Consider the following 23,195-nt stretch of genomic DNA (forward strand, 5'->3'; position numbering starts at 1 on the left):
ATTGTTATTTATTCAAATATATATATATATATATATATATATATATGTGTGTGTGTGTACATTAAATATACACAATTCCCGCTAATACATTTATAGTTTGTGTACCACCCTAAAATCAAAACGAATCAATGAAAATAGCACTTTAAGCGCAAGTTTTCTTATCACATGAGCACTCCAATTAAACTGTTTCTTCGCTCGAATGTCTAAGTTTTAACCTTAAAAGTACAATACTATAGAAATTGTATTAGATTATAACTACTATCTAAATATTAAAATGGGAAAAAATAGGATAATTAAGTATTTAATTATGTGAAACATAGCAATGAAATTTTAATAAATAATATATATACATATAAATATTCTAAATCAGTCGTGTACCTAATAAGTAATAAAATATGTTAAAATTTTGTTTATTTAATATTTTTGAATATAAACAACGAAATAAAAAAGCCTATCCATATGCTTATAATAAATATGATACATATATATTTGTTTTGTGGACATTGATAATACATTTTGTGTTTTTATGGGGTGTTTTGGATATAAATTTTCATTCACCGATTATACAAGGATTACCAGTTGTGCCAGGTTTAAAAAATGCACCCGCGAAAAGATTAATTTTACTTGTAGCTGATGGTTTAAGATATCGTACATTTAGAGAAAATATTCCTCCATATCTAAAGTAAATATTTTAATACATATGCATTAATATATATTTCTATATGTTTAATATAGTTTATATATATATTATATATAAAACAAGTTTATATAAATTAGTTTTGTGATTATAGAATTGTCTATATATAATAATCATATTTATTATTACAAATTAGGAATGTCACCCAATATAAAGGTGTTTGGGGTATTTCACATACTCGTGTTCCTACAGAATCAAGACCAGGTAATATTGCAATTGCTGCAGGACTTTATGAAGATCCAAGTGCAATTTTCAAAGGATGGAAAGAAAATCCTATAGATTTTGATTCTGTCTTCAATCAAAGTCAATCAACATGGGCATGGGGTAGTCCTGACATTATTCCTTTATTTACAAAAGGTAATCTAAATTTAAGAGATCTAATTAGCTAATATATTCTTGTATATATAATAATTATTTAATATTATTCATAATTAGCTAATAAAGGAAACATATATGGTGAAAGTTATCCTTCTGAGTGGCAAGATTTTGATAGCTTACAAAATGATATATTACGTCTAGATTCATGGGTATTCGATAAATATTTAGAATGGCTTGAAAAAAAATCACATATAGTGAAACATATGGGTGGTATTATTTTTTTTCTTCATCTTCTTGGTTGTGATACTATAGGTCATTCGCAAAAACCTCAATCAAGGTATATTACAAATAAAATACAATTAAAAGGATTAAGTAACATAAATATAGTATAATTAACTGATATATTTTAATTCAGAAAATATATTGAAAATATGAACTATATTGATCAGAGAATAGAAGAAATTGTACAAAAAACAGAACAATTTTTTAATGATAAAAGTACAGCATACATTTTCACAGCTGATCATGGAATGACTGATTGGGGTTCACATGGAAGTGGATCTACTGATGAAACAGAAACACCACTGATTGCTTGGGGTGCAGGTGTAAGTTCCATTGGAACACGTTATGATCTGGATCAGGCAGATATAACTCCTTTAATATCAACACTTATAGGCATACCTATTCCATCTAATAATGAAGTAAGTGCTACAGCTATTCTGTATTAAATCTTTATTTTCGAACTATTTCTAGAAATATTACTTATTAAATCATTTAAAGTATGAATATTCTTTATAAATTTTTGTATAGAATATTTTTATATATTATTACTAGGGTGTATTACGAAAACGCTACTTGAGAAATAATGATACATATAATGCACAAGCTTTACTTAATAATTTAAAACAATTATCATATCAAGTAACAGAGAATCGTATACTTAGTTGTGGAAGTAGTAATGATTTTATGGATTGGCGAGAACTTACACTTAATAAACATATTTGGGAAATTAATGAATATATTAATAAAGAAAAGATGGTAAACGGAATTACAAAAGCAGAAGAAGCAATAAAATTAGCCAAAGAATATCTATATTATTACAAACAATATCAAAGAAATTATTTTTTAATGTATATGACATTTATGTGGAGTGGTTGGATAATATTTTTATTCTTCAAGATAGTTGGAATACCACGCGAAGAAATTAAATCTTCATTATTACTATTAGTCAATATAATATTTTTAAGCTCATTGATTGTATTAATTATCAGATATACAGGTATGATATATATTATATACTATCTGAATTATTTAAAATATATTTTCAATATTAATTATATAAAAATAAGATAGAAATGTCTTTTTTAATTTCTGTTATTTTTCAGGAAGTAGTGGCTATAACTTAAGACAGTTATCATATGGATTATTTACTCTCATTTCTCTCTGGTTAGCAGGTATAAATTTAATTAAATTTGTTCCTAAATTAAGGAAACAAAATATTAAAAAATTCCTAATAGAAATAGGAGGAACTATTTTTTTGTTATTTATAATGTTCATGGGTTTAACGTATAGAGCTGCTCTTAGCGCAGGAATGTTGTTCATTATTATAATGCAAAAAGTAATATTGAACAAGACACATAATATGTTGTTATGTTCAGGGTTGATTTTGGCCATGTATCCTTTATTGCCAATAGTAGAACCCTATCCTCGAATTTATATAGTGTAAGTTATAGATTGTAAATATTTTGACATTTCCATATTTATAAATTGTTATTAATTGCTATTTTTTCCATTTTAGTTCAATTGGTATATGTATTATGATATGCAAGGTTGCTATAAGGCATCAACTAAAATATAAAAAGGCAATTGAGATAGTGAGATTAATAATAACAGGGCTGGTATATTTAAAATTAATAGATGGCCGATATTGGATATCTTGGATAATTTTAGCAAGTGCACCATTATTTATTTGGACTTACACTGTAAATCCAAAAGATAGAATAGAAGGGATCATAATTGGTCTTTTCTGTCCTCTTTCCTTATTATCTGCATCTTATGAACCTTTCTTTTTTTTAACACTTGCAATACATTTACTGCATTGGCCTTTATCTGTCAAAGATTTTGATAAAACTACTGATAATATTTTAAGTACCAAAGATTTCACTAAAGCATCATTCTTTGTATCCTTTTCTTTAATTGTTTAAAAACTTTCAGATATATTTCATGGTATATAAAATACTTTAATGTAATTAAGTTAATGAGCTTTCTATTATATTCCTTAATTTTGCAATTTAGATGTTATATACATTGTTATGTTTTTTCGGAACAGGAAACATGGCAAGCATAAGCTCATTTGATCCTGTTTGGACACAACATTTTATTACTGTTTTTTCTCCATTTATTATGAGTTCACTTATACTTTTTAAGCTAAGTATTCCATTAATATTGATAGGGTGTGCAAGTCATATTCTTGGATCAAGAAGAGCTTTTTTAGCAGTCCTTTTTCTAGGAGATTGTTTGTCTTTACCTCTTATGTTTAATGTTAATCCATATGGTAGTTGGTTAGAGATTGGTAGTGCTATTAGTAGATTTACTATAGCAATAACTTTACCATGTATTTTATTAGTTCTTCATTATCTTTCTTATCCTTTAATGAGGTTTAATTTAAATCAATTTGAATATCTATTGTCAGAAAAAAAACATATTGTATAAATGTATAAAATATTTTAGAAGAGAGTATTTCATATAATTTAATTTAACTATAATGTTGATATTAGAAACTTTGTTATACAATTGAATTCTAATTATGAAGTATTAATGTTTAAAATATCATATCCTCCAATATAATTTAGTTAAATAAGTACAAATATGTTTCATAGTTGTTTACTGATTTATGATATATTTCATACAGTACTCAATATGTAATGTTTCCAATGAATATATTCACACTTTTTATTAAAAGTTAAATCTGTATTAAATGTCGATATAGTTTATACAAAGAATTATTGTATGCTTTATTATAATTAAAACATAAATTTTAATTTATTAATTTATAGATGATGAAATAAAATTGTTGAACATTTATAAATTCAACTCTGTCTTTTGATATAGTAATATTTTATTTAAAATCTAAAGTTTTTTTTACTTAAATAATATTTGTTAATTATTTAGTACAACACTTACTCTGAAATCTAATAAAATGTTTAAAATTTAAATTCTTTATATTTTTTAGAAGCTTTTGTATCTTGTGTTTGCTGTCGTTTACGTTTACTCTGTAAATAGAATAATAGATTAACAATCAAATGTACATAATATTATAGATCATCATTTGTAATAAGACACAAAACAAATACAAACCTTTTGTCTTTGTACATGATCTTGAAGCATATCAGATAAATCTTCCCTCCTAAGGTGAGCTTGTCGTGATCTCATGGTTTCCTCATATCTCGATGCCATTGCTTCAGAATCAAGATCTAATTCACTAGGATCTAATGCCAATTCAACGGCACCATCTTTTTCTGTTCTTGCATCAGATGTTGTCCCACTGATACCACGTCGTGCGGCAATGACAGAGGGTGGTGCTTGACCCCCTGCTGCACCTGTCATATCATACACATGCGTACTTCCCATCATACTTGCACCTAGACCTTCTGTTCTACGTTCTTGCAAAACTGTATATAATGCAGGAGTATCTCCACCTTCCATTTCACTCTCAATTTTCTTCTTTCTCAATTCTATTGTTTCTGGTGTCTCTAATCCAGCTGGAATAGATGTAATACCACTTGGTGTTATCAATCCTTCTGCACCAGGTGTAACCAATCCACTTGCATCCCCATCTCCATCTTTTCCATCTGCTTCTCCATCTCCACCTTCCTCTGCATCTTCATCTTCTTCTTCATCTCCAGATGATTCAGATTCAGGTTCACCCCACATACCTCTATCTACTTCTTCATCTAGAGCATCACCACCTGGTGTACGAGATACACCAAAAACATCTCCATATAAAGGTCTACCTGTCTCATCAACAGGTGGTTTTCCCCAACCTCCAGCATGATATCCAAAGGCACACCCTTCTGGGATCGGAGCATTTAAGCCTGGTATTTTAAGATTAGGATAACTTGGTGGTGGACCATAACGCTGCATAGCAATTAGCCATGGTGGTGGTACTTTATGACAATTCGGTCCTACAGGCATTCCTAATGCTGTGCGTAATTCATCAGACAATTCACCAGGCTTTTTTTCTTTAAGTCTAGTTTCAAATTCTTTACCTTCATAGTAAAGATCACCATGAATTGTCATACGTGGTTTCGTTTGCCACTTAAAAAATGCATCATGAAGTTTTTGATAATCAATATCAATTTTACCTAATTTAGGTCTTGCTCTCTCACGCATTTTTGCTTTTAAAGTACGAGTGTCATCACGTTCTTGCAAACTTGCTCTCATTTCCGTGATTCCAGTACGTTTTATAAAATCAGGTAAATCAAAAGGAGGCTTTTCAATACCTCGTTTTCCTTGTAGGTATTTTCTTTTAAAACACCAATGTCTTGGTACAGGTACGGTATTACGATGTGCCTTAAGTTGTACAAGAAGCTTGGGATCTCTGGCAGTGACATCATGCATTTCTACAACATCAGGCCTACCTACAAGCTGTTTTAATTCAGCAACACTTAGTCGCGTTAATCTCTTGAGTTTTCGTTTAGATAATCGTGGAGCACCATTTTCTCCGGTACCTTGTTGTTGCTGTTGTTGACCTACATCGTCATCAAAGTCATCCAGAGGTGGTATTTTACTGGGTACATTACCCGTAGTTTGCATATTGGTAACAGGAGGATACTGACCAATTGGTTCACCCTTATCTCCTGCTTCATTAGAACGAGGTTCTGGTTCAGTTAATTTAAATGCTTCAAATACTCTGGCAAATTGACGATACATTGGTTCCAAGTCATTTATACTGGGGATTTCTTGAATATATTCTATCTCTGGTAGATCTTCTTTCGATTTATTATCTTCTATTTGGTCTTGCTTTTTCTCTAATTCTTTCTTTTCATTTGTATTCTTCTTCCTCTTCTTCTTTTTTTTCTTTTTACTTTTAGTTGTCTTTGAATCAACTTTTTCAATAGTCGTTTCTGGTTCCAATATATCTTCTAATTGAGGAACATCTTCCCCTGTTGATTCATCATTAGTGGATTTTCCTATAGAGACCATATCATTCGGATCACCACCTACTTCCTTAGCTCTTTCTGTCTTAAAAGCTAAAGCTTGTTCTAAAGCAGCTGGAAGTTTAACTGTATCATTGTCTCCTTCTCTTATTGTATCCTCTACAGTATTTTGATGTTGTAATTCTGTTGGTGGTGTTACTTTCAAGCTTAATAAACTAGGTAGCGTTTTTGGTGGTTCCATCATATTTGGAGAATGATGATTAGATGCCATACCCATCATAGGTGGCATTGGATGGGACATCTGCTGAATATCCATTCTATGTTGTGTAGCTTGATTCTATTTTTAAAAACATATATTTTATTAATCTTTATTATATTGAAGTTAAATTGCCATCAACTGATCTATAAACAATTATAATTGCCAACAATATTACCTCAATATTTTAATCTATATTTGTATAAAGATATTTATTATAATATAAAGCGGAACAGTATTCTAATCTTTTAACAGTCTCATCTATTTTTTCAGTAATTAAACAAAAAAAAATTGGAAGCCTATTGTTTTGAATATTAAAAATGCATATGAACATAATAAAATGCTGATACTAACCTCATTTCCCGGTATATTTTCCATATCAAAAATTGTTTAAACAAGTGTGTATTAAACACTGTAGATACATAAATTGTATTTAATTTATTATCATTTATCAAATACTTATATTTTAAGCCACTTACGCGGCACTTTTAATTCAATGCTCTTTTACGGTTTTATCAGCTTCTATAGCTTCTACCAGCTTTAACATACAATCACACATAATCATATCAACCAATCTAAAACCAATCTAAATGCAACACAGAATCTCAAGTATTGACCAATCAAATAACTTTTTTATTGAGTAAAGTTTACATGTACAATTGTTTTTTAATTATTATGATCTTATAATTACAACTACAATATAATTTACAATTATTAGAGATATTAGAGATTTTAATAATAATTATGCTATATATAACAACATTTAACATTAATATTATTTGAAAATAGTATGTTTGGGCAATTTCCAAGATTATTGATTACAATTTTGTGTTGAACTATTGGTAATCCTGATTTTCTTATTTAAACTCAATCGAATTGCAATTGGCGCGTTTAGAGCACGTTTAAGAATAATAGGATTCAATTTATAAAATGAATAAATAAATTAATACCTTTAATATTAATTTCATAGATAATTTAATATAACATATTAAAGTATAATATAAATAATATAGAATAATTATTAAATATGAAAAGGATCAAGGTTACAATAAATAAGCCGAATCCATTGTTTGAGCTCTGGCTGGAAGAATGGAAAAAAAAAGCAATATCTCAAGAATCTGATTTGCAACATCATTTTACAAAAGCTTTGAATACTTTAAAAAGATATCCATTACCATTAGATTCTGGAAAAGATTGTATAATATTAAAACATTTTGGCTTAAAATTATGTACAATGCTAGACAAAAGACTTAAAGAACATAAAGTGCATCAAAAAGAAATGGAGCGTACAAATAATGTTTGCAAATGTGATAGTTGCTGTCGTAGTGAATTCATTCTTTCATCAAGAGAGAAACGTATAGAAATGTATGAAGAAGAAATTAAAAAATATATAATAAGGCAAGTAAGTCATAACATTTTTATAAAGACTCATTTACAAAAATTTACTGTAATTTGCAAGAATTTGTTTGTAATTTAAGATAGAAGCAACATCTAAAAAGTCTTCTTTGTCGTCATGGAATTTTGCTTGTTATGCCATATTATTAACGTTATACAATAAAGAAGGAGATTCAAGTTATTCTGGTAAGCTTTTGTCAATTATCTATATAATATCTATGCGGTGTAATAATAGTATAAAGTTATTTATTTATGAAGATGCATTTCTAAATTAGAATTATTGTATGAATCTAAACAATTATACAATAAATCACTAAAAGCATTGGATCCAGATATATGTGATGGGAAATCATCAATTTCTATATTAATTGCTAGCAAATTAATACGGTTAAAGCAGTTTCCTATTAGGTATGTTTAATAAATCTCTATTTGAAAACATATTTATATTAATAGGTAATTTCAAAAAATAATATATATTTTGTTTGTAAAGGTGTCATTTAACTAAACAAGGGATACATTTAGCTATAAAAATAAAACAAATTTTTAATTTGAAAAACTATAATAAACACTTACTCCAACTTTATTTTAAAAAACTGAAAAATTCTTTACCAACACAAAACTATGATTATGTTACGGATAAGATCAATGTTAAAGCAGGAAGTATTCCTAAATTCAGTAATGAAAAATATATAATTGAAAATGAGGAAAATAAGCAAAAATCTCCTTTATTTAATTATTTAAAAACATCTGATCAACAAAATACAATAAAACTATCATCAAATATGGTAGATATTATGTTAAATGGAACTCAAGATGAAATAAAATTAAGACCAAATTCTTTTGACATAGTTTTATTGGTAGATACTAAAGAGACTTGTGGGTAAGTAAGTGTAAATAATAATTCAAGTTATGTATACTAAAAAAAACATATAATATTTATATATTATTAAAATAGTGGAAAAACAAAACCTCAACATGATGCAACGTTGATTGAATTAAAACAATTAGGAATATTATTTGAAATACGTCATTTAAGAATTGGTGACTTTACCTGGATTGCTAAATGTAAATATACTAAGAAAGAATTAGTTTTACCATATATAGTAGAAAGGAAACGATTAGATGATTTAAGTGCAAGTATTAAAGATGGACGATTTCATGAGCAAAAGGTACAATTAACTCATGAAAATAAATTATAATACTATAATTTTTTTTTATAACAAATTTTTTTAATAAAATGTTATAGTTTCGTTTAAAACAATCTGGAATACAAAATCTTTTGTATATAGTAGAAGATCACGATAAGATTATACGAACTGGAATTCCACTTTCAACGCTACTACAAGCATCTGTTAATTCATTGGTACAAGATAATTTTATTGTCAAGTATACAGATAGTCATCAAGATTCAATGTCATATTTGGCAACTTTAACAAGTATTTTATGTAAACTTTATGCTGTATGTATATTATGTTATAATCAGTTAATTACGGTAATGTATACAAATATTTTTTTATTTACTTATATTTAATATATTTCAGAAAAAGTATTTAATAGAATGTAAAAAAGAGAATCTTCTACCAATAGACATTTCTAGTAATTCAATTTTAGTAATGAAATTTGAAGAATTTAATAAAGCTGCATCTAAATTGAAAGTATGTATATAATTATTATATACATAATATAAAATAATGTAAATATTTTAAATCCTTCTTTTTTTACAGAATTTTAATGTACGACAAATGTTTGTTCGTCAATTATTACAGTTGAAAGGCATGTCAGTAAACAAAGCATTAGCAATTGTCGAATGTTATCCTACACCACTCATATTAATTAACGCGCTGCATAAATCTAATTGTGGACAAACATTAATAGCAAATATACAATATGGACAACAAAAACGACAAATTGGACCAGCTATTAGCAAAACTGTTTATTTATTTTATACACAACAAGAATTGAAATAATTAAATTGCAGAAGAATTTTATTACTCTTATTGAGAAAGAAAAAATAATCCAATTTTTAAGAAAAATACAAAATCATATTTATCAAATATATGTGTTAAATCATTATATTGTATGATAATAATGATGTGATACAATCAACGAACATAAAAAAACGTAATATCACACTCAGTTTTCCTTTTGTATTTAATTATTAAATACAACAAATAGGTTCTATTTATAATACAAGATCTTTGCTCAATGATTTCACAAGTAAATGAATAATAACCTTGTTTTTCTTCACATATTAATATATACATGTATATATTAATTCTTTATATTTAGTGTTGTATGCGTGCGCGCGCGCGCGCGTGTTATATTCTTTTGTAATTTTATACACAATTACTTTTTTACATTCATTTATATACAATATTTTTTGTTTTGAACTTTGTATTTATGTCATTGAAGAGGCAAGTAACAAGTATTGTAAATCGTTTTATCTATATTTTGAATCTGTATACGTTAATCAAAAGACTAGCACGATAACCTAATGAACTTAATCAACGAAGTTCATTGTGGAAAGACATAGTTTCGTTATTTACGTCCGAGTCTAAACACGATAGTGCTTCCAATGGCTGATTTAAAACATTTAGTAAATAAAATCGATGATATCGTAGCAGAATCCTTGTCAGGATTATGTTATACTTATCCACAGTTAGAATTATTATTAGCTCATAAAGTCGTTCTATCTCCTGATGTATGTAATACATAATAATACTGGTATGTTCAATTTATTGTAATAAAATATTCCAATATTTGCTTTCATTTTACTTCAGATTAGAGATCAGAAGAATAAAGTTGCTATAATATGTGGTGGTGGTAGTGGTCATGAACCGTTTGTTGCTGGTATTTATAAATATTCAAATAGTTTTGTAAACAATGAGTTATTTAATTACTTCTTGAATCGATTTATATAGGTTTTGTTGGTACTGGTATGCTGACAGCTGCCATAGCTGGTTCTATATTTGCATCACCACCTTCTAAACATATAACACATGCTATTAATTGTGTCGCACAAAATAATACAGGTATTAAACTTTTTTATTTATTTTTTCAGTCGTAGAATTTATTTTTTTAATTCTTTTTGTATTTTATATGTTATAGCGGGTATATTAGTAATAGTTCCAAATTATACTGGAGATCGTCTTAACTTTGGAATAGCGCTTGAAAAAGCAAAACAAGCGGGTATTAATGTATGTTTATAGAAAATAGAATTCTAAATTAATTTTATTTATTATTATCATTAAATCAATGCAAAAGAATATTCGCAATCATCACTAATTGATATCGAATATATGATAGATTGTAGAGATAATAGTTGGCGAAGATTGTAGTATTCCTGAGGAAGAACAAAGTTCTATTGGTAAACGAGGCTTAACTGGGATGTTATTAGTTATTAAAATTGCTGGTGCACTTGCTGAAAAAGGAAAAGCTCTTTCAGAAGTACTAAAATATGCAGAGTATACTGTGGAAAATATGGCTACTTATGCAATTGGATTATTAGCATGTTCTATACCTGGTTTGTCGATTAATATGAGATATATTTATATATTATTTTTGATCATGAAAGAATGATATCAAATATACAGTAAATAAAGAACAAAAAATATTTATACTTTTTTAATAAAATTATTTATGCAACACAACATAGGTCAAGGATATATGTTCGAACTTGCACCAGATGAAATAGAAGCTGGTATGGGTATTCACGGAGAAGCTGGTTACGAACGAATGAAAATAAAAAGTGCATCTGAAATCGTTTCACTCATGTTGCAACGTATTTGTGAAGAATTAAAATTGATTAGTGGCGATAATGTTGCAGTAGTAGTAAATAATTTTGGAGCATTAAGTCAATTAGAACAAGGCATTGTCACACATGAAATTATAAAACAACTTAGTAAGTTATGTTAAATTTTTGAAAAGTACATATATGTATATGAAGAATCGTATATATAAGTATATTATTATAGATAATAAGAGCATACAACCACTTCGAGTTTATTCCGGAATTTTAGTAACATCGTTAAATAGTGTTGGAATACATATTACGTTATTAAAACTTCCTAAATGTCATAAAAATGTATTTCTAAGCTGTCTGGATGATGCGACAAATGCTCCAGGATGGCCAGGTTGTTTTTATAGTATTCCTTTAGCTATAACACAACCACCGTTTAACGAAGTAGAGAAAAAGAAATTAGACAAAATTGGCATTCAGGTAGATAATCAATATGGACATTTAATAAAATTATGTCTGCAAAATGCATGTAAAAGCATTATTGAAAAAGAAATATACCTTAATGAATTGGACCGTGGTTGTGGGGATGGAGATTGTGGAACAACACTTAAAAGATTTACCATGAGTATGCTTTTAATTTTTCTCCTACCACAGTTTTTTTTCATAAAAAATAAGATACTAAACTTTATGGTATATACAAATTATAAAAAATATATATTTATTTCAGGCATTCAAAAACATCTGAATAAACTGTCTTTCACTTATCCTTCTTTATTATTAACACAAATAGCTGATATTGCAGAAGAAAGCATGGGAGGATCATCTGGTGCATTATATTGTTTATTTTTTATAACTGGAGCAAAAGAATTATTATCCCTCAAAGAAAATGAAGATATTACCTCTGCATGGTCTCGTACATTTTGTAGTGCACTAGATAGTATTATAAAATATGGAAAAGCAAAACCTGGCGACAGAACAATGGTATAATAATGTTTGATTAATTATTACACGTATTAAAGATAAAATTAATTATAATATTATATTAATACATAATAATATCAATAATTCATAATATATAAGGAAATAGTTAAAATAATATTATTTATATTCACTATATATCTTGTATAATATAGTTGGATGCATTAGATCCTGCATGTAGAACATTTAAACAATTAGTAACAGCATCTTTAGCAGATATTATTCAAAATGTAATTATTGCAACATGGCAAGGATGTGAAGCAACAAAAGGCATAAAAGCTAGGTAAAAAGAGAACTAATTTCATAATAATTAACGAGTAAATTATATTATGTTACTATAATTATCTGTATTATATATTTCTTAATACAGAGCAGGACGAGCCTCTTACGTAAAGCAAGAACATTATATGCAACAGATAGATGCAGGAGCATATGCTGCTGCTATTTGGATAACAGCAGTAGCAGAGACAATTAAAAATTTTTTTAAATAATGTATTAATACATTACTTATTTTATGATACTTTTGTAAAAGGTATTATCTTTTATAGTTCTATAAAAATATATCGCATTCACGGAGAAAATGATCAAGCATTTTTATCGATTCAAATCCTGCCTGATGAAACAGCTGATTTTATCCTCTCCACGTCGTCAAACAGTAACAGATAATCAACAAAACAAGCTCGCGTAAATAAATTCACTTTTACAAAAAGTAAATTGTGCACCAGGGTCCAAGAGTACGATAATAATGCATCACTGAGTTACGCCCTCGAAACTCTCTCATCTAATTTTCACTCTATCTAAAACTGCGCAATGTGGTCATTCTTTCCGTTGATGTGATTATAGTTATTTAGGTGCTTAAAGTAATTGAAATTATATTTTATATATAAAATATATTGTTTTTACATGTATTAAAATTATTTATAAAAGAATGTATAGACAAAAGATATTAAAAATAGAGGAAGATCATAAATTGTAATGTTTATATATATATATATATATATATATATATAAATAATATATATATATATAATATATATATATATATAAATATATATATATATATATATAGAGAGAGAGAGAGAGAGAGAGAGAGAGAGAGAGAGAGAGAGAGAGAGAGAGAGAGAGAGAGAGAGAGAGAGAGAGAGAGAGAGAGAGAGAGAGAGAGAGAGAGAGAGAGAGAGAGAGAGAGAGAGAGAGAGAGAGAGAGAGAGAGAGAGAGAGAGAGAGAGAGAGAGAGAGAGAGAGAGAGAGAGAGAGAGAGAGAGAGAGAGAGAGAGAGAGAGAGAGAGAGAGAGAGAGAGAGAGAGAGAGAGAGAGAGAGAGAGAGAGAGAGAGAGAGAGAGAGAGAGAGAGAGAGAGAGAGAGAGAGAGAGAGAGAGAGAGAGAGAGAGAGAGAGAGAGAGAGAGAGAGAGAGAGAGAGAGAGAGAGAGAGAGAGAGAGAGAGAGAGAGAGAGAGAGAGAGAGAGAGAGAGAGAGAGAGAGAGAGAGAGAGAGAGAGAGAGAGAGAGAGAGAGAGAGAGAGAGAGAGAGAGAGAGAGAGAGAGAGAGAGAGAGAGAGAGAGAGAGAGAGAGAGAGAGAGAGAGAGAGAGAGAGAGAGAGAGAGAGAGAGAGAGAGAGAGAGAGAGAGAGAGAGAGAGAGAGAGAGAGAGAGAGAGAGAGAGAGAGAGAGAGAGAGAGAGAGAGAGAGAGAGAGAGAGAGAGAGAGAGAGAGAGAGAGATTGTGTGTAATTTAAATTATATTTATCACATTGTCTACAATGTAATATATATGTAGTTATAATATAATTTTTGTAATATTTACATATATTTAAAATTCATATCATTGATTAGTGATGTAAATATTTGTTGCTTATAAAAGAATGAAATAAACTATTATTTCAACATTTCTTATTACATTTCCATACATTTTAATCAATCACATCTATAACAAATGGAATAAAGGATAATATCGAATTATTTATATTGTATACTGTGATGCTTATAATGCCACATAAACCTTCAATGATTAACATGATCTCATTTATCATTATTTGAAACTAAATCATAGTCTTTTCCAACAAAATGAATAAAAATTTATCTATATCACTTTCAAACATTCGAGTAGTTCGCATATACAGGATCTTCAAAAATCATAAAGAATGCACGAACTCGTGAACATTTTAAGTGGTGTTGAATCATGTTCACAAATACTAGTTTATTATGATCTATTGTGTTTTTCTTTCGAACTTGAAATTAGTATATGTCAAGCTTTATATTCATTCTCTTTATCAATAATTAATAACCATAATTTAATTAAACAGAACAGAGTTAGGATCTTCATTATCAAGTTGTTTTACATGTCTCAAAACATCTTTTTTCGTGATTACTCCTAATAATCGTCTGTAATAAAAATTATTCCAGTAAAATTTTTTTGTATCATTATTTATGATTAAATCTTGTGAGAATTAAAATTTTGTTCTTACCCATTATGAGTGACAAGGGTTTGGCGTAATCCTAATTTTCTGAACATATCAACTACAGTCTCCATTGGAGTCTGATCTGTAATAGTAATCGGTGCCATATCTAATATCTTTTTCAGTTTTAATGGAGGCGGTGAATGTGCTTGAATATTATTTCCATTAGAGAAGATAACTAGAGATTGACCAGTAATTTCTTCTATCATGCGTTTGGCATTAGCTATAGCAAGATTAAGATCTCGTCGTAAAACAAAACCAACTAAATACTGAGATTCTTTAGAAACTATAACTGGAAAACCATTATGTTCAGTATCTTTGAGTAAAGTTTCTACATCTTCAACTGTCATCGAATCTTGAGTAAGAACATGCAGAGCTTCATTACGTCTGAAATAAAAAATATAATTACAAGAAATTACGTATAGTAAGTAATAATAGTAAATAACAAATTATTATTGGATTTACTTAGGTTGCATAACATCAGCAGCTAATGTTGTATGCTGAAATTCGTCTTTGCTATCTAAAAATGGATATCCATTAAGACCAATATGGGCATCATAAATGCCTTGTTTTCCAAGAGCATCGCCCACCCATTTACTAGCCATAGCAGCTGCCATTAACGGAACGATATATCGAACACCACCAGTTAATTCAAACATGATAACAACCAAAGAAACAGTCATTCTGGTAACACCACCAAGTACAGCAGCAGCTCCTACCATTGCGTATAATCCAGGTGTTATGCAATCAACTCCTGTAGAACACTCCTCACTAAACATCCAAATATGAGGATAATAATAAGCAAGTTGTTCCATTCCTATTCCAACTATTCGACCCATGATAGCACCCAAACAAAGGGAAGGTATAAATAAACCACAGGGTACTTTCATACCAAATGTAAATATGGTCATAATTAATTTTAAAATAAGTGCTAGTACAAGTAGCCATATGGCTTTGTACACTCCAGGACCAGCTGCTGCAATTTCAATCGCAGACTTTACAGCTGTGAAATTTCTATTATAATCACTATAAAATATAAAAACATATAGTTAGTTATATACCATATTATTACCGATATACTTATATACATTACCATAAAATATCTGCATTAGAAACCCCACATTGACTGAAGAGTAAATAAATAAGTTGACTTGTATTAATTCTTGTGTATGGATTTGGATATCCAATTACAGCTGTTACTACTGTTACGATCAAAACTTCTGTAACTGGATACTGACCTAACTTAGAAGTTTTACGATATCGACACCAAAAGAGATTTGCTTTAATAAACAATGTACCAATTATACCCTGAAACAATAAATTAATTTCTCTTTAATAGTATTGTATTAAAATGTAAAATTATTTTAGAATATACTTACTCCCATTATACCAAGCATAACAAAGGGTATTAATTCAAAGAATATCCAAGGTTTATTATATTCTACATAAAATAGTACTGAGTGTTCATTTCCAAATGGATTTATAGAACGTAAAACAAAAGCTGCTATTAATGCACAGAAGAAGGATCTCCATAATGTCTTCAAAGGAAAGTAATAACTGACCTGTAGAATTACAGATGCATATGTAAATATTAAGTTAGTATATAATATATGAGAGAAAATATATAAGTAATAGAATTTTAATCAAATATTTTGTGAGTTCTTATATGAGAAAAATAAACATAATGATAAGACATTTTATTAAGAATCAATTTTTATGAAATTTATACTTTTATCTTTTCTTTTTTTATATTTAAGAATTTGTAACATAAATATACTATTTAAGTATATAATACTTCCTATTGTATATACAATTATTATTGTTCATAATAATCTACTAGAATATTTTATTTATGTTGAATTGAAATATATGAAAATTACAAAATAATAATAAATTTGTATATATCATCTATTCGTACAAAAACATTTTTTATTGTCAATTAATACTGATCAATCGCTAAACATACTTTTGAAATCAACTAGGTGCATCAGTGATCAAGATTATATAGTTTTCCACTGTGCTTTTTAAATGTTGGTATACATGACTCTGTAGAATTTGTTAGCTATTCTTCAACTGAAATGCAACTGTTCTGAAACATTATAGGATAGAAGCATATCGTTACTTATTACATTTCAACAAAAATTGATAATGTTTTATGCTGTGTATCACTATTTTCAATTAAAAAGAATTTCATAAAAGTCTCTAATCTTATATAAGTATTACTATTTTTTATATAAAATTTGGATATATTTTATAGTTTTTCTCTTTCTATTAATAATTCACCCATCCATACATACATATATAATAGCTAGATTTATGTATTCTTAAATAAAAAATAATCTTCCAATTTCAATTAAACATTAAAATAATGTGAAAAAAAATATATAAATATATTACATATCTTGATAAAAATCATACCTCTTCCAAACTAAATAAGACACCTCCAATTGGTGCACCAAAAGCAACTGATACACCAGCTGCAGCAGCGGCCGATAAAATTTCCCTCTTTTTTGCTTCATTCCTTCCATACTTTGGGAATAGATATGAAAATATGTTGCCTATACAGCAAGCAATGTGTACCATTGGACCTTCTTTACCCAAACTTAAGCCCGCCGATACCGAAAGAATTAAACCAACAGATTTAATAATTAATGTCCACTTTCCTAAGTATCCTCTAATAATAAAACCGCTTAATATCGTTTTAATCTAAAACAGAAATACTTTAATAAAAATTCAATACATAAACAAGTATAATTATTACATATAATTATTTTATAAATAATAGATAAATTACAATAAAAAAATGTTAATCCTTATACACACCTCAGGTATACCAGAGCCACAAGCATACGGTGCAAACATTCGTACCAAAGATGCAGAAAGTGATGCAAATAAAAGAGCCCATGCTATATAAAACATATATGATATTGTGTACGGCCCTGCACCATCCTTTGATTGGTTGAAAACTTCCGGCCATGTCCACCACTGCAAGGGTAATAAAGTAAGAGTAAGAGAGACGGAAATACTTAATTGAGATAAATCGAGAGTATAATAAGAGTATGGCACAATTGAATCAATTATTTATACAATTACATTTACAAATGTAAGTAGATCCTGCAAAGAAAAAGTAATATCTATATTCACTAGTATTATATAAATCTAATACATTCAATAAAATTAATAAACTGTAAATGTACATATATATACATATATATACGTCTGAAAATCTTAACCTGAGAGCAATTCCCACCATCAAAAGTTGTTTCGTTGTAACTCCAACAGCACTGTTCTTTATTTAACCAAAAAGCTTGGGGACATATTCCAAATTTAAGATCTGTCATCCAAGATGCTCCAATATCTATCACACCAGCAGCAACTCCCGTAAAAAGACCAACAAATAAAACGCAGAGCCATCCAGACCAAGCATCATGAGCCCCTTTGATTAAACCCCAAATAGAATCATGTTTCTTTTTAATAATATATCGATGTCGCATTCGATCTCGCGCAATATCTCTTTGCCAATCAATAGTATGGAAGTCCTCATATTGTCCAATCCCAGGTATATCATCGGAATCAACTGAAACTAATAAAATTGATCAACATGTGATATAAAAATTTTGCAACATTTTACATATTACCATAAAAATCTATATTTAAAATCTATTTAAAGTGAAATATTTTTAAACTCTTAAGCATATTAAAATATAAGTATTAATGCATTTATTATCCACTAATTTATAAATAACTTACGTGAAGATACATCATCAACACGAATACAATGTTCTGATAAAACATTATTATCTAAATCATGGGATGCAGAGTGATGATTAACATCCAACATGTCTTCGTCACTGCTTAAATTCGTTTCACGACCTAAACCTCCACCTTGCAACCGTGCCTCATCTATGTTACTATTACTATTGTTTATGACCTAGAAATATAGAATTATTAAGTATATAAACTTTATGACATTATACTTATAACATGTTCTATAAAATAATATATAAATAATATTAATAAAATAAGGCAAACACAAATAAAAATTTAATATACCTTTGCATCAACCGAACGATATGTCGTGATAGAACTTGCATTTATGTGAGAGACAGGAGAATTTAAAGATGAAGTGCCCTTCAGTGGAAATTTCTCCATGGCATTGTGATAATCTATTATTTTTTACGATGAAAGTTATTATGAGAAAATTTTATATGAAAATCTAATGAAAGAAATAAATTTAAAAAATTTTATAATATCATAAATATGACATCAAATACTTTCTGAACAAAATTATTTATCCATATGAAGACTCATGAATATTTATCAAAGACTCATGAATAGAAAATGCAAATGAAACACTTGACTGTTTTTAATATGATTTAATACAAAAAATAAGTTATTTACATAATACTGTAGGATAATCCTTTAATAAAGATAATTAGGTTAGGACACAGAGAAGAAAATTTACTAATTGAGAATGCAATTTCTTTTCTTCTATAGTAAAAAAATTAACTATTTTAATTGAAAGTAATATATAGATATGTAGAAAGAAATTTGATTGGTGAAAAATTCTTAATAAATATTGCACTCCAAAAAAGAAAAAAATTATCATAAAATATCAATAAAAGTTTAATGTATGTAGATTAGTTGGTAGGTATTTATAATCTGATCATAAATGACACGAATGTTTGACACAGCATATCTTCAACAACGATAACAATAACGCATTTCGTCATATGCATGTAGAAACTAAAACGTAAAATAATGCAAAAGCAAACATTGCAAGTAGAAATTTGCGTTGCTTCCAGATTGTTTATGCAATCAAGATTACATTAGCTTTATAATGTTACGGTTAATATACTAAACAAATGTCATATCATTAACTTACCATTTTCTTAAAAGAGATCGGTGCTCTAACAAATGTTTAAATTGCAATTTTATACCATGCAACATTACATTTCTTTGACAGTTCTATTGTATTATACTAGGGAAGTATAGGGTATGGGGTAAACCATATTGCCGTTAATCATGAACATGCGGCACAGAAAGACAATTATGATATAAAATTTTGTAATTATAAATATAAAAAGAACGAAAAAATATGTAGAATTCGTCGATAATAAAGAGAACCAACACCCATATAAAAAGGAATTTAGTAACAAATGTATTGGAAACTTTACAAACTTCAAAGGGTTAACGACTGTAAAATTTAATTATATAGATATAATATCTCGCGACAAAGATCGAGCAAGAAATGACGGAATCTTTTTTAAGAAGTGCTGCATTTAATTTGCATTGCTATTGGTTAGGTTGTTGTCACTTGTCCAATGGCAAATGACGCTCTACAGAAGAGGGCGTTATCATCGCAATCAAGTATATTTTTAACTGAACTGCAAATGTATTAGGGTTTTTATCTTAAGAAGTACGATCTATGGTATATATAAATTAATATAACCAAGTAAAACAAATCTTTTTGAGAGAAACTTACGGTATTGGTAGATCTTATATTTGTATTTTGTTCAGTACTTTCGTAAGAACATAAAATACATTTGTAAACAGAAACGAGCATCATGTCGATCGGAGTACCTATTAAAGTACTTCACGAAGCAGAAGGACATATAATAACATGTGAAACGAACACCGGTGAGGTATATCGTGGTAAATTAATAGAAGCCGAAGATAATATGAATTGTCAAATGCAAAATATAACAGTAACATATAGAGATAAACAAGTTGCTCAATTAGAAAATGTATATATTCGTGGATCCAAAATAAGGTTTTTAATATTACCGGACATGTTGAAAAATGCACCTATGTTTAAAAGGCCAGGTGGTAAAGGTTCAGGTACCGCGGGCAGAGGAAAATCCGCTATTTTACGTGCTCAAGGTAAGTTTATCAATTCTAAAAGTAATAGAAATATTTATAAATTTATATATTAAATGATTTATTGCTAGAATTACTGTAATATTAATAATGTTTCCGGTAATGTAAGTTCATTATTATAACTTAATCATTAGTAAGTTCATTAAATATAATTTCACAATATTAATTTATATATCAGTTTTTACATGTACGATATTCATATTATTATAATATTGTATGACGCATATTTAAAATCTAAAATGTTAATATTTCGTAGAAAGTAAATAAAATAACAACGTTAATACTAGTACATAATAATTTTAAAAGAAGTTATAAATATATATAAAGATTAAACTTTGTTTCATAAAATAATAAATGTTTGATTATAATATATATTTTTGTACTGTTTATTGATATTTGCATGTTGTATATATGTTTATAACATTGATGAAAATGATATATATTTCTATATACTTATTATTTATTTAATTATTTGTATTTAGCTCGTGGAAGAGGTCGTGGACAAAACCAAAGAGGGAGAGGCACAGGTTCTGCACCTTGGTTGAATCAACAAAATCAACCAGGAGGATCACAACCTGGAAGAGGTCGTGGATAATCATAGTAATAATTCAATCATATACATTAAGAAAATAACAGACTTATAAATATATTAAATCATTTTGTACTATTTGAAATATCTTTCAAAATTTAGATGAACTTTTATGCAAAAAATCATTTGTATTATTGTATCTAACAATAAAGTATGGAACAACATAATTTGATTTTCCTATTTATGTTATTAATAATAAGACATATGCATTAATGCTGTTTATTACTCCTACTTTTATAACAACGTATGCTATTAATAAATTCAGATGTAATTCTTGATCGATTTTAAAAAATAAAGTATCATTTTAAAGATGAAAATTTAAACGCGGATGTTTTTTATTTATTTTCTTTGAAAATAAATAAAATTAAAAATGTTTTTCCAAGAATAATTTATGTATAAAAATCAAACTTTTCCAAAAATTTTTAAAAACCATGTCCTTGCTTAAATTTTCATCTTTAAAATAAAATTTTGTTCATCAAAATCTGTCAAGAATTATGATTGGACTTACTGTTCCAGAATATTTTCCAGAATATTCCAGAATATTTTTTGTGAAAAAAAAATTTCATATAATCCTGCCCCTTGAACTTTGCGGCATAAGGGAAGAAGCTCGTAACCTCACTAAGTTTCATATAAACGCTTGAATGTATTTATTTACGTGAAGTAGACGATCAAGGTAAAATTCCCTATGCTATTTTTCTCTGTAATTTTCCCTGTAGGCGTATATAAATATTATTACTATACTATTCTACTACTGTAATAATAATATATAACATTAAAATATAATGATAAAAAGAATAAGTAGAAGACAAAATACATATGTAATTAAATATTATATAAATCATGTACATACTACATTATATATGATGATGATTTATAATAACAAAAGATGAAAGAATATATTTAAACAAGATACAATATAACCAATTTAGTCAATTAGTATTTCACAATGATTTCTATACTCTCTTTTAGGTGCAATCTAATGTCATTATGCGTGATGGTTTTTTGGACGAATTTTCAACAAATCATTTCTTCAATAATTTAGGCATGTAACCATTCACTAATAAATATATCTAATACTGATGAAATACGATGACAAAACAAAACGGTTTTTTGATTTTCGTCCGTTTTTATTGTCTTTTTGCCTTATATATAATCGGTTTGTAATACACATTTTTCTTTTTCATTTTTTTTCTTATATCGATTTTATTTTAGTTCTTATTGATTCTCTTATTTTAGTTCTTATTGATTTTGCGAAACTGAAAATTTGTATGAAATTTTCTTATTTAGTTGATATAAAGAAAAAATGAGGATTCAATTATCACGCAAATAAGCTTATATAATCTTTTTAATTATTATATATATTTTAACATGTAAGATACATATAATATATAATTAATATTAATTAAATATTATATATAATTTATATGTATTTAAACAGTATAAAATGTATATACAGAAGCAGAGTATAATTAATATTTAACTTAACAATTGTACAATTGTTTAAACATTATAAAGTTAATAACCGATATTTTAATAAAGATTAGAATAAATAATTTTTTCGACTACTTAATATTTATTTAACATTTATTAAAAATAGCACTTTAGTATACTTCATTAATATTAATAATTAAATAATAATAATTTATATGAATCAAAATTACATAATTGTTTTAAAAAATACACTTTTTTTATTTAAACATCACATACGCGTTAATACAATGTCAAAATA

The 23,195-nt window shown here is 27.7% G+C and overlaps 6 protein-coding genes across 12 annotated transcripts; 4 read left to right on the top strand and 2 right to left on the bottom strand.

Annotated features, from left to right (window-relative positions):
- Window positions 1-52: 52 nt before the first annotated feature.
- Window positions 53-4,002, top strand: LOC118450771 (GPI ethanolamine phosphate transferase 1). Of its 3 annotated transcripts, XM_085661258.1 has the most exons (9): window positions 55-682; window positions 834-1,054; window positions 1,133-1,352; window positions 1,431-1,716; window positions 1,850-2,294; window positions 2,401-2,469; window positions 2,674-2,737; window positions 2,814-3,195; window positions 3,311-4,000. In XM_085661258.1, the coding sequence occupies exons 1-9, from the start codon at window positions 396-398 to the stop codon at window positions 3,725-3,727; spliced, it is 2,391 nt and encodes a 796-aa protein (XP_085517384.1). In that variant the 5' UTR covers window positions 55-395; the 3' UTR covers window positions 3,728-4,000. The 3 variants fall into 3 exon arrangements, with proteins under 3 accessions (XP_035742554.2, XP_085517384.1, XP_035742553.2); XM_035886660.2 differs by having other exon boundaries at window positions 56-682; window positions 2,401-2,737; window positions 3,311-3,999; XM_035886661.2 differs by lacking the exon at window positions 1,133-1,352 and having other exon boundaries at window positions 53-682; window positions 1,535-1,716; window positions 2,401-2,737; window positions 3,311-4,002.
- On the bottom strand, window positions 3,311-6,994 carry Sf3b2 (splicing factor 3B subunit 2). Its single transcript, XM_035886663.2, has 4 exons — window positions 6,785-6,994; window positions 4,373-6,511; window positions 4,199-4,287; window positions 3,311-3,697 (listed from the first exon to the last, which is right to left on the bottom strand). Exons 1-3 carry the CDS (start codon window positions 6,806-6,808, stop codon window positions 4,219-4,221), a joined length of 2,232 nt encoding a protein of 743 aa, XP_035742556.1. The 5' UTR covers window positions 6,809-6,994; the 3' UTR covers window positions 3,311-3,697; window positions 4,199-4,218.
- A 318-nt stretch (window positions 6,995-7,312) lies between these two features.
- Window positions 7,313-9,940, top strand: mus81 (mus81 structure-specific endonuclease subunit). Its single transcript, XM_035886632.2, has 8 exons — window positions 7,313-7,832; window positions 7,909-8,011; window positions 8,101-8,233; window positions 8,316-8,705; window positions 8,781-8,994; window positions 9,072-9,284; window positions 9,367-9,480; window positions 9,550-9,940. Exons 1-8 carry the CDS (start codon window positions 7,458-7,460, stop codon window positions 9,790-9,792), a joined length of 1,785 nt encoding a protein of 594 aa, XP_035742525.2. The 5' UTR covers window positions 7,313-7,457; the 3' UTR covers window positions 9,793-9,940.
- LOC118450764 (triokinase/FMN cyclase) lies at window positions 9,877-13,509 on the top strand. Of its 3 annotated transcripts, none has more exons than XM_085661280.1 (10): window positions 9,877-9,946; window positions 10,606-10,675; window positions 10,747-10,857; window positions 10,934-11,022; window positions 11,132-11,348; window positions 11,481-11,726; window positions 11,800-12,189; window positions 12,292-12,545; window positions 12,698-12,825; window positions 12,913-13,509. In XM_085661280.1, exons 3-10 carry the CDS (start codon window positions 10,764-10,766, stop codon window positions 13,031-13,033), a joined length of 1,539 nt encoding a protein of 512 aa, XP_085517406.1. In that variant the 5' UTR covers window positions 9,877-9,946; window positions 10,606-10,675; window positions 10,747-10,763; the 3' UTR covers window positions 13,034-13,509. The 3 variants fall into 3 exon arrangements, with proteins under 3 accessions (XP_085517406.1, XP_035742527.2, XP_035742529.2); XM_035886634.2 differs by lacking the exon at window positions 9,877-9,946 and adding an exon at window positions 10,268-10,526; XM_035886636.2 differs by lacking the exons at window positions 9,877-9,946; window positions 10,606-10,675 and adding an exon at window positions 10,412-10,549.
- Window positions 13,510-14,356: 847 nt separating this feature from the next.
- On the bottom strand, window positions 14,357-20,222 carry ClC-c (chloride channel protein 3). Of its 3 annotated transcripts, none has more exons than XM_035862197.2 (11): window positions 19,883-20,222; window positions 19,051-19,163; window positions 18,748-18,928; window positions 18,231-18,574; window positions 17,821-17,982; window positions 17,416-17,703; window positions 16,377-16,559; window positions 16,091-16,305; window positions 15,463-16,023; window positions 15,007-15,384; window positions 14,357-14,923 (listed from the first exon to the last, which is right to left on the bottom strand). In XM_035862197.2, the coding sequence occupies exons 2-11, from the start codon at window positions 19,147-19,149 to the stop codon at window positions 14,833-14,835; spliced, it is 2,502 nt and encodes an 833-aa protein (XP_035718090.1). In that variant the 5' UTR covers window positions 19,150-19,163; window positions 19,883-20,222; the 3' UTR covers window positions 14,357-14,832. The 3 variants fall into 3 exon arrangements, with proteins under 3 accessions (XP_035718090.1, XP_035718088.1, XP_035718091.1); XM_035862195.2 differs by having other exon boundaries at window positions 14,358-14,923; window positions 18,231-18,580; window positions 19,883-20,221; XM_035862198.2 differs by lacking the exon at window positions 19,051-19,163 and having other exon boundaries at window positions 14,358-14,923; window positions 18,231-18,580; window positions 19,883-20,221.
- A 201-nt stretch (window positions 20,223-20,423) lies between these two features.
- On the top strand, window positions 20,424-21,633 carry SmD3 (small ribonucleoprotein particle protein SmD3). The gene is made up of 2 exons (XM_035862199.2): window positions 20,424-20,880; window positions 21,360-21,633. Exons 1-2 carry the CDS (start codon window positions 20,565-20,567, stop codon window positions 21,470-21,472), a joined length of 429 nt encoding a protein of 142 aa, XP_035718092.1. The 5' UTR covers window positions 20,424-20,564; the 3' UTR covers window positions 21,473-21,633.
- The last annotated feature ends 1,562 nt before the right edge of the window (window positions 21,634-23,195 follow it).

This window comes from Vespa mandarinia, chromosome 14, assembly GCF_050613455.1.
Source record: "Vespa mandarinia isolate Hongniang chromosome 14, ASM5061345v1, whole genome shotgun sequence".
Classification (NCBI taxonomy): domain Eukaryota; kingdom Metazoa; phylum Arthropoda; class Insecta; order Hymenoptera; family Vespidae; genus Vespa; species Vespa mandarinia.